Here is an 11,201-nt window from a genome sequence, read left to right as displayed (position 1 = left end):
AGGAGGATTGGAGCCAATTAGAAGTGAAAGTCACCCATAGTCTCAGATAAGGCACGAGATTAAGAAAGCCTGGTTTAGTAATAACTTCAACAGGTATAGGAACTGAACCAGGGCTGTTGATGTCACACTGTATTGTAGACCCAGCTGTTTAGCCAAATGAATAAACTGACGTGCATCCATGTTGTCACGCAAAGGCTGAGTTAAGTTGAAATAGAACAGACTAGGGATCTAAATTGGACCACAAACTGGTGCAAGTTTTGGTACATTCTGTATCTGATGTCAAATAAGCAGTGTGAACTGTGCAAAGAGAGGTGATGGTGAGGTAGAGCTTGGTGTTGGTAGCTTTTATGCTTTTGAATGATATCGCTGAGGCAAAATATGAGGATAGATCTGTGGGGGACTTCAGAAGCAATTGTATCGGAGGAAGAAGAGAAACCATTGCAGGTGATTCTCATCTGTACATGAAAAGACTATAAGTTAGGTAAAAATAAATGTTACATAAACTTGAAGTAAAATTGAAGCAAATACAACAAATGCTGATCAATTGCATCTGAAAACATTGATGCTGAGACCATTGTGGTTGGTAATTTACAAATTATTTTAATTTGGGAACCTGAAAGACAATGTCAACATTTGTGGATGTTATTAAATTTAGAATTATAGTTAATATGGAGGAAGACCTTGGCAAATTACAGGAAATCATTTTGTAGAATTTCAAAATGTGTATTTAAATAGCAAATTAATTTCAACAGATGATGAAGAAGTGGTCAATGAAAAATACTCGGTAATTAGCACAATAGGCTAGTGATACAAAGGGACCTTGGCTACAGATTCATAATTCATGGCTGAAATTCATTTTAGAAAAATATAATTGATATAGCTTTTCTGTCTTTTAAATTTATAGAACACCTATGGTAGATGTTATGGACCAGACCAAACCCCCTCAAAATATATTAAGAAGCTAGCTTAGACCTCATATTTTTCTTATTTTTAAAGGCAAGTGGAAGGCATTATGTCTCGCATGCAATTTGATTTGCAGCAAAACACACTTTATTCTTATTTACACTATAGTTACAGTACAAACAAAAGAAAGAAGAATTGGAATAACAACTTCCATTAAAAACTTAACAGAATAAAAGATTATTCAACTCCTAAATAAAATAGTAGCATCTCAAAAACACGCCCTTGGCAAAGGCAAATTCAATAAAGTAATAAACAGCTTCCACGTCCAGCTTCAAGACCCCAGCAACTGCTGAAAATCAAACTAAAATCCTGGCTGTTTGGGAGCTTGACCCCACTCCTTTATGCTGCTTCTTTTATTCCAACTTTAAAAAAATCCTGAAGGCCACACAGACTGTTTACTTTATTGGCTGGGGACAGACTGCTCTGTACCTCTGTCTCAATTTCCCTTTATAAAAATAACCAGGACAAAATACACCTCTCAAAGGCATAGTATGATCATCTGGATCACTTCAAGCACTATGCATAATCTGGTCTCCATATTGCCAACTAAATTTGCATGGTCAATACCAAAGAGTATAATTAACCAGAAATTATTTGGGGAAGCAATGGCCTAGTGGTATTATCACTGGAATATTAATCCAGAGATCCAGATAATGTTCTCAGGGACCTGGGTTCGAATCCTACCATGGCAGATGGTGGAATTTGAATTCAATAAATATCTGGAATTAAGTGTCTAATGATGACCATTGTCTATTGTTGGGGAAAAACCCATCTGGTTCACTAATATTCTTTAAGGAAGGAAACTGCCATCCTCACCCGGTCTGGCTTACATGTGACTCCAGACCCACAGCAATGTGGTTGACTCTTAACTGCCCTCTGGGCAATTAGGGATGGGTAAAAAATGCTGCCTGGCCACCAATGCCCTCATCCTGTGAAATGATAAAGAAAAAAAATACTGCACATGTGATATAATGAAATAGTGATATATTCATTATTGTAACAGGGATTCAGCAGTCATGTGCAAGAAACTGTACAGAAAAAATTGAATATTCTGTACCAGTGAGAGATGTGGAGTGAGGTCAGTATTATATACAACAAAATCATTTTCAGAGGCTTACCAGGGTTAGACATCAGTTAGTCTTAATTCAGAAGAAACTATTATAAGGCCATGTGCGACCAAAAATAGACTAGGACAGCAATGTCCCAAAAAAACCTTGAGTCACAGGCCCATTCAACACAACTAGAGAAGATGGAGATCTTTTCTCTAGAACAGAGATTGAGAGCTGTCTTGTATTTTTAAAATTACAGAAGGGTTCAATACGTTAGATGCAAAGGTGATTTGATCTTGAGCGAGACCATGACTGGGGAGTCATAAATAAAATACAAATCCAATGCAAAATTTGGGTCAAGCTTCAGAGTGGTGGGAATGTGCAACTTACACCCAGTGAATTGAGTGAGGCAATTAACATAGGTGCAATTAAGGGGAAGCTAGATAAATTCATATGAGAGAAAGAAAGAGAAGGAAATGTTGAAGATAGAGTGAGATAAAATAGGGTGACAGAGTCATTTTCTGAAGAAGGGTCTAGACCCAAAACGTCAGCTTGCCTGCTCCTCTGATGCTGCTTAGCCTGCAGTGTTCATCCAATTCTACACCTTGTTATCTCAGGGTGACATAGTGTTGTATTGAATGTGAATGCAGTTGTAGACTGGCTGGGGCAAATGGCCTGTTACTGTGCGGTATAATTTTAATTGTAAGACTGTAAAAATGATTGTTTTTGTCTGTACAAAGGTTGACTACTGTGTTATTTAAGGCCCACTGATACATATTTACATTCAGATATGTCTTAGCCTCACAAGCTAGAGGTTGAGATAGGACTAGAAATTTATTTGTGTTGGGTGTGGGTCTCATGGTTTGAGGTCTGTCTGTGCTTATTGGAAATCATAAGGACAGCATGTAAAATTCATGTATCCACCTTATCTCCACGGCTGTAGCTTGGACATGAGCAGCTCCTCAGCTGAATTGTTCTCCTTAATGCTGCAAAAGCCTCTGCAAACCAGAGGTGACAATGTGGCCCAGGCATCCACCTCTGTATTGGTCCCTATAAAGGGAAGCAGTCCACTGAATAATCTAATTGGAGGATTGAAGAACAAGGAGGATATCATACCAAACCGGGGAAAGGTCTCCTGATTTGTGATTCCACCTGGGACGCTAATATCTTGCAACATTTTCAGTGGGTGGAAAGTTATCAAGAAAGATCCTCAAAAAGAATGGGTATAGGTGGTAATGGCAGCAAATTCCCACGGTGCATATCCTGTGACCTGGCAGTAGTACCAAAGGAATAAAACAAGGAACTGCAGATGCTGGAGATCTGAAACATAAATGGAAATTGCTGGAGAAACTCAGCAGGTCTGATAGCATCAATGGGAAGAAAGCAGAGTCAACATTTCAAGAGTGGTATCAAAGAAAATTTAACCTCACCTATGTGGTCAAGGTGAGTGAATGAATCTATAAATTTTAGACCTTTTGCATCACTCACCTCTCAACCTGCTCAATGCATTATACTCTTATCACTTAGCCAACGGCTATCACTGGAACTCAGCACTTACTCCTTATATCTTTATATTGTACCTTTCCCACACATAACTTTGAATCATACCAGCTACACACACATTTCAGGCCTCTGTATATCAACAGCATGCAACGATGGCAGATACATTCCTAAACAAATGATACAGTGGTATTCTGTCATTACTCTTGCAGAAGAAGGATAGCACATAATAGGAGGGAAAACCAAAACACAGGCAGAAAGCAAGCTGATGTCACCTCCAGCAGCTCCAAGGAGATGGTCGATAGAATTTACTGGGCCATTGCCATGCCCAGTATTCTGAGACCAATGAAGACAATGGCATGTGCTATTGCCTTATGCACCTTTTCTATTCATTTTAACCACAAAGTAGAAGCTGCAGGAGGAGTGACAATGGACCTCTTGCTTTCCCTTCCACTCACAGTTCCCTTACTCGTATCCCCCCAATTTTTTTTCCCTGTGTGTCCATGAATGTGGTCATCGCTGGCTAAGCCAGCATTTATTTCCCATCCCTAACTGACCTTGAAGATATTGATCAGCTGCCACCTTGACTGCTATAATTCTTGGGGTGATGGTATATCTACAGTACTGTTCAAAGGGACTTCCAGGATTTTGGCCCAGCAACTGTGAAGACATGATGATATAGTTACAAGGCAATATGACGTGTGGCTTGGAGGGAAACTTGCAACTCGTCTCTATGCATCTGCAGTCCTTCTCTAGGTGATGGAGGTCACAAATTTAGCAAGTGAATTGTGGGTGTGAATCCCCATGCTCAATAGAACATGAAAGGTCTTTCATTAATCCCACAAAAGTGTTCCATGATAAAGGGTATAACATTATTAGATGATGGACTCAAGTTTGAAGACATTGTCGTGTGCTAACAGCACCTTCAGGTGATTGACTCTGCAATAACTATTTGCAGCTATCAACAGGGTTAGTAAATCATCCAAATTCTGCACAAGACATGGTTTGTTTCACACACCAAAGCAGTGTCCAGCATTTCATGACATATGCAAGCTATGTTCTACAAGAGGATATAGGGTAAAAGATGTGCAAGAAGTCCAAATGTTCAGAGAAACCCAAAATGTGGAATTCTTCATAGCAACATATGAAAAAAAGTCAAACAAGAAATATCAAGATCATTTGCAAAGTTCCATCCTTAATACACAAGCATATTAATGAAGCTTATAATCACCACATGGGCACCATCAGAAATGTTGATATCATTACTTCTGTCCAAGTGATATACTGCGAAAGGAAGGGGCAACATGCACTGTATGCCAAAATTGACATTGATGCATGTGTAAAAACTATCCCTTTAAGCATCTTACATGAGATGTACTCTAGAAACTGACATAGTATGCAATCCATACATGGTATGCTAACTGTTTACAATGAGTCTGACATCTCATGCCTTGGCATTATCCAATCTGAACATTATGAAGTCTCCTCAGGATGGAATCTGAAACCTTTTACATGGTTGAAGCAGCTGGACCACCCTTTATTGGCCCACCAGTATGCATAATGTAGATATTATCAGGATTCATTAATTTTAAAAAATTAGTTATAACACTAAGGTTCTAGATTGCAACTTTGAGTCTGTCCATGACCTGTAACAACTTCACCAAGAGCTGTTTTATGCTATTGGCAACTTTAAGGGCAGTGTAGTGTTAACCATCAGAGGACTGACCCACAACATAACTGCAGCATTCACATTCAAGCCAAGCTCAAAGTGGAATTGGATTGCATGGTGCTAAACAGCATCATCCACGAAGTTTAGCATCATACAGACTAGTGTGACTCCATTACTTGCATTTCAAAGAAAAGGCACAATATATGTTTACATCCTATGGGACTGAACTAAGGTGATGTCCACACAAGATTCTTAGCCTGGAAGGGCTTAATCCCAAAGTTTCAGGAATTAAATATTTTTCCAAGCTTGATGCCAAGAATGGATATTAGTCTATTTCACAAAATCACAGAAACTGATAACTTTAGAACAACTTTCAGTTGATATTTTTCCCCAGATTACCATTTGGATTATCTATCAATCAGGATGTGTTATGGATGGTATCATCTAGAATCTACCAGGTTGTCTCTCCCTTGCATGTGACATTGTAATCCTTAGAGGGAAGGAAACACAGTCTTGTTTTCAACAGCAAAAATAGCAAATCAACATGAACCAGATCTACTCATCAAATGTTATAAGATCTGGTCCTACCAAATAGAAGATATACAGAAGATGCTTATATGCAGCCTTGTACATATTTATCAGAATGGGCTCTATTATTTAAAGGAAAAAAGAGGAATGTTTTATTATCTTCATAGATCTTGAATCAGACAAGCAATGCACCTTTAAGACAGTTAAGTGGCATCATAACGTTGATATTCCAGTATAAAGGTATTCACTTCACCTTCAGCAGTATTAGTTATAGTAGTAGCCTGCTTGCAGTTAGTGTATCTTTGCTCTATGTAGTCAGAAAGCAGAACACAGACTATATGCAAGTGTGAAATCTTATAATGGTGTAAATATGAACACACTAACTAAACTCAAAGAGTTTTTGTGGTATATATTATTTGGGCTAGTTCCCAGACCATTATCACTATTGACAGTGATGTTTTACCAAGGTCAAGTCATCTGTGCACTCATTTACCACTTAATTCTCATGGCTTTAGTGGTGGAGACTCTGCTCCTTTTTAATAGTTGTTTGATTTTTTTTTTACTAAATGTGAAACATGAAGCAAGCACTTACTATCAAAATCCGGCTGCTAATGCTCAAAAGACAGTAATCCAATGATTATCTTAAATCTGCTGTAGCATCCTAAAGTTGAGAAATGTTACCTTAAGATGTAAACAAAAAATGAAGGGTTGACATATACAAATGTTAAGAGTGTGATCTTTATTTTGTTATCTGATGTCACACTTTAGCATTTTGAGGGCGAAAAAATAAATGAACCATAAGTAACTGCATAGAAAATACACAGAATTGCTCATATATACACTTCAAAAAAATAGAATACATCTTAATATCTGACTCCAAGAACTTGTCATCTTCTTATACAGTGTATTGACTTTAAATGGCTGGTGGCTATTTGGTCTTTGGTTAAGCATTGCTGAGAGTGATAATTTGTCTGCCTTGTTCAAATAGCATGCCAGACTGGTGCCTGCTGTTCACAAGCTTCAGATATGCATGCTGCCAAAACATAGCACCATTTTCACAAAACTGTATTAGATAATGGCAGATTTCAAATATTTGCATCCCAGTGGTCCTGTCTGCTACTTATTTGGGTGGATTAAAAAAAAATACTTGAAATGCTTTTAGTATGGGTATGCAGACACTGCTATATAAACTATGAAAGTAGTCTGATATTCAATAGTTCCATCCACACTGTACGATGATGCTCGCACTTTCATCCTATATGTCTGTGGCTCTCCTAATGGTCTGATTGTAAATACAACTCCTTTCAAGTTCTCATCACGAATGGCAAAGGGTATCAGTGGATCCTCATCAACCATGTAGAAGATTGTTCTGGGATGCATCACTCCATCATGAGTATAAGCCACAAGGCGGATAAGATCCTGGTTTGCAGAAATACCAAATGGAAGAGCAACAAGCTTATACTCCAAGGCATATGGACTTAGGGCGCATTCCAGATCATTGGGTGGACAATTTTTCAGGCAAAATCTACAAAACAAAAATCAATTTCAATTCATAAGCTCAAAGTAGATACAGGATGAAGGAAGTCTTTTGACCCATTCTACTATATCCAATCAGAAAGACCCCACATTTTCTCAAATTATTACTAGGATCTTGCATTGACTATCCTACCCTTACACATGTTGATCTCTCTGTGAAAATAATTTCCTCACATCTGAGAATGTTTGCATATACTTAAATCCCAAAATATTTACTTTAACAGACTGGCTGCAAGTTCAGAATGTTACTTGTTACATGGAAATGTGATGAATGCAATACTTGCCGATTGATATTTGTTCATTGCAGTGTTAATCAGAGAAAACAGGTTGAAATTAATGGAGGCTGATTGAAACCAGGCGGTCAATCAGCAGGACAAGAAAAAGTCCTATTGCTAAACCAATGAGAGACAACTTGGAAATACATGAACCAACCAATTAACCATAAATTAAAAAACAATCTGCAACCAGAAAAGGATTGTGCACATACCTTCACAATTGTATTTTGTATGAAATTTCTTACATATCAGGGCTCAAGGGAGAAGACTGATGTTTATTGACAAGGAGAGTACCCATGAATCAAGCAGGAATGTTTTAATTAATGATTACACTTAACCTGCAGTCATGTCAGATTGACCAACCTTGAGGTAACCACAAGTTAATTGAAGGAATTTTGTTTAACATTCTCAGTAATGGTGCTGAGTTTAATATGAAATTATGTCAATCAGTCATAACTCTTGCTGTCTGAACCCGAGAAGTAGCATCACCTACAGGGGATACTACTTGTATTTTTTGAAGGCGGACCAGAGTACTGGAGGGAACTTTAACACCAAACCTGCAATAGATCCGGAAGGTGGTCCTTTGTCACTGGATTAATTTGTTTTACAAGTTTTTAGCTCACATCATGTTTAACAAGACCCAGATGGATAAGCTGGTTATATAAATAGTAACTTGAAATAAAATACAATGACTCACCTACATGTTTCTTAATTTATAAATTACTGTCTATTTGTAGACAGCCTCAATCATTATTCCTTCAATCCAAGGAGCAAAACAAGGATAATATTTTCTGCTTAATGTAGGATTCTGCTGAAGAACTGAACCTATTTAGATGTCTGAATATAATGTTTTTACTCATTCTCGTTTAATCAGACTAGCAACACTGAATGTAGACAGAAAAATGCTATTGCGAAATAATCTTTCATAATAAATGTCATTGCACAAGCTGTGGCCTAAGCAAAGCTTTAACAATTTAAAAATTTGTCACACCAGGTGTTATAAATCAAATCAAGAATACAGTCGAAAATGATATTGTGAATTAGCAGTCTCTGGATCAGGAAGAAATCTGTGCATTAAGCAGGGAAACTAAAAATAACCTTAGAATTAGAACAGAATTATTGGGTGTTGGTAAAAACCTACCCAGTGACTGGATCCCGTTGGTATTTGGGTGGACAAGGAGTGTCTATGCACTGGTAGCTGCCTCTCATGTTAAAGCACATGTGGTTTGCTCCACAGTGAATGTTTTGCTCCAGACACTCATCAATATCTAGACGGTACATGCAAAGACAAAAGAAATATTATTTCTAGAATAAAAACAAAGTACTGAACGAGCGAGTTGTTTTTAATTGATAACCAAGATGTTCTATTCATTCACAGTACTCTATTTGGAATATGTTTTCACCAATGCACTGAAATGGATACATATATAACAGTCTTTTAACGAAGCGCATGAGAATCATGTTATTGCTATGGAGTACTCAAGTGCATAATTCACATGTAAAACCAGCAGATTGCCTAAGATTTAAAGAAACATTAATTTTATTTTGGTTATTCCAAAACATGATTGTCCAACAGAACTAACTGGTGTAGCATTCAAGAAGGCAGATCACAAGGTTCTGACCAGTGGTTTGTTAACTGGTCCCACCAACACAAAAGTTGGAATGCTGCAAAAAAGCAAAATACTGCAGATACTAGAAACTGAAATAAAAAGCGAAAATACTGGAAATGCTCGGCAGGTTGGATAGAATTTGTGGTGAAAGAAAATGATCAATGCTTTCTCATCAGGGTGTACTGCTGACAATTTCTAGTATTTTCTGTTTTAATTTGAGATGCTTCAATTCACCTCAGCAGTTATATGGACACCCAATCTGGTCACAGCAATGCTCCTAATAGACAAGGACATACTGTATAAAATAATTCCAGGATAGTTGTGAGCTAACTTTTGATATCATCTTTGTAGTTGATCTGGGATGTTTGCTGTATAGTGTAGGTTTACACATGAGGTCAGTCCTAATAGCTGTGATACATATGAACATATGAATGACGAGCAAATACAGAACATTTTGCCCTTCAAGCCTGTTTTGCCATTTAATAAAATCATGGCTGATCTGTTTGTGTTCCAAATTCCACATTCCCCACTCCCCATTCCCATCCTTCCTGGTAACCTTTTGATTCCCTTGCGAATCAGAGTCCATCTACCTCTGGCTTTAAAATATTCAATGACTACCATCCCTCCCTCTACCCTCAACCCCTGCCACCACATTCTGAGGCAGAGAAGTCACACAATCCTCAGAGAATTTATCTTCATCTCTGTCCTAAAAGGCTGACTCCTAATTTTAAAGCAATGTTCCCCATTTCGGGGCTGTCACACATCCTTTCCCTGTCTACCTTGTCAAGACTAGTTTTAAACTTAAATCAAATCACCCCTCACTCTTCAAAGCTCCGGTGAAAACAAATTCAGCTTTTAATCTTTTCTCATAAGACAATCCACTCATTCCAGCTATCAATCTAGTAAACCTTGTCTGATCTGCCTTCAAGTCATCCACATCCTTCTTTACATAAGGAGACTAAAATTTTACACTGTATTCAAGATGACGTCTCATCAATACGCTGTATAACTGAAGTATTACCCCCTTACTTTTATGTTCAATTCCTCCCATTATAAAGGATAGCATTGTTAACCTTCTTAATAATTTATGATCACATGTTAACTTTGTGACTCATCCACCAGAATATCTGGATTCCTCTGCACTTTGGAGTTTCGTATTTAAATAACACTCTGCTGTTTTATTCTTCCTGCCAAAGTGAGCAACTTCCCATTTTCCCACAATACATTCCATGTGCCAGAATTTTGATCATTCTCATAACACATCTATATCTATCTCTGTCCTTGTTATGTCATCTTCACAATATGCTTTCCTATCTATCTTTGTGTCATGTGCAAAGTCACCATGCCTTTGTTCCCTCATCTAATTTGTTAATATGAGGCATAAAAAGTTAGCACTCTAAGGATCCCCATGTGTCATATCCTGCCAGTCTTATAAAAAAGACCCATTTATGTATACTGTTTTCTGGCCAGGAATTTTCTATCCATGGTCATAGGTTATCACCACACCTTGAGTTCCTAGTTTGCAGAATTATCTTTCCTGTTGCACCTTGTTAAATATCTTCTGGCAATCCAAGAATAGTACATCAATGATCTCCCCTTTGCCCATAGCTGGTACAGAGGGCCGACTATCTCCCCTGGACTGTACTACCCATGTAGGAATCAAAGAACAAAGAACAATGCAGCACAGGAACAGGCCTTTTGACCCTGCAAGCCTGTGCCAACACATTTTGCCCTTCAATACTAAAATTGTCTTCACTTACAGGATCCATATCTTTCTATTCCCTTCGTACTCATGTATTCGTCTAGGTGTTTCTTCAATGCTGCGATTGTGTCTGCTTCCACAACCACCTCTGGGAGGATGTTCTAAACACTCACCACCCTTTGTGTGAAAAATGTGGTTCACACATTTCTTTTAAACATTTCCCCATGTCCCCTAGCATCAGCAGAGAAAAAGATCAAAGTGAAATAATTTGTGAAAAAATTAGGGCAAATGAAAGTCTATGCTCTAAAATTCACTGTTCACAGTAAATAAATTCATGTAATTGTGGCTACGTTTAAAATCCTGAACTTA

General features: G+C 37.8%; 1 protein-coding gene across 1 annotated transcript in view; it reads right to left on the bottom strand.

The window, feature by feature from the left end:
• Positions 1 to 6,466: 6,466 nt before the first annotated feature.
• hmcn1 (hemicentin 1) overlaps positions 6,467 to 11,201 on the bottom strand; it is a 578,667-nt gene continuing 573,932 nt past the window's right edge. Inside the window, exons 105-106 of the mRNA XM_048602072.1 lie at positions 8,662 to 8,788; positions 6,467 to 7,234 (exon numbers count right to left, since the gene is read on the bottom strand). Coding sequence (XP_048458029.1) covers positions 6,868 to 7,234; positions 8,662 to 8,788 — 494 coding nt within the window. The 3' untranslated portion in view covers positions 6,467 to 6,867. The remainder of the gene's footprint in view (positions 7,235 to 8,661; positions 8,789 to 11,201) is intronic.

The sequence above is a fragment of the Rhincodon typus genome, chromosome 10, assembly GCF_021869965.1.
Source record: "Rhincodon typus isolate 14 chromosome 10, sRhiTyp1.1, whole genome shotgun sequence".
In the NCBI taxonomy this organism is placed as follows: Eukaryota; Metazoa; Chordata; class Chondrichthyes; order Orectolobiformes; family Rhincodontidae; genus Rhincodon; species Rhincodon typus.
This window is presented reverse-complemented; position numbering and strand designations above follow the sequence as displayed.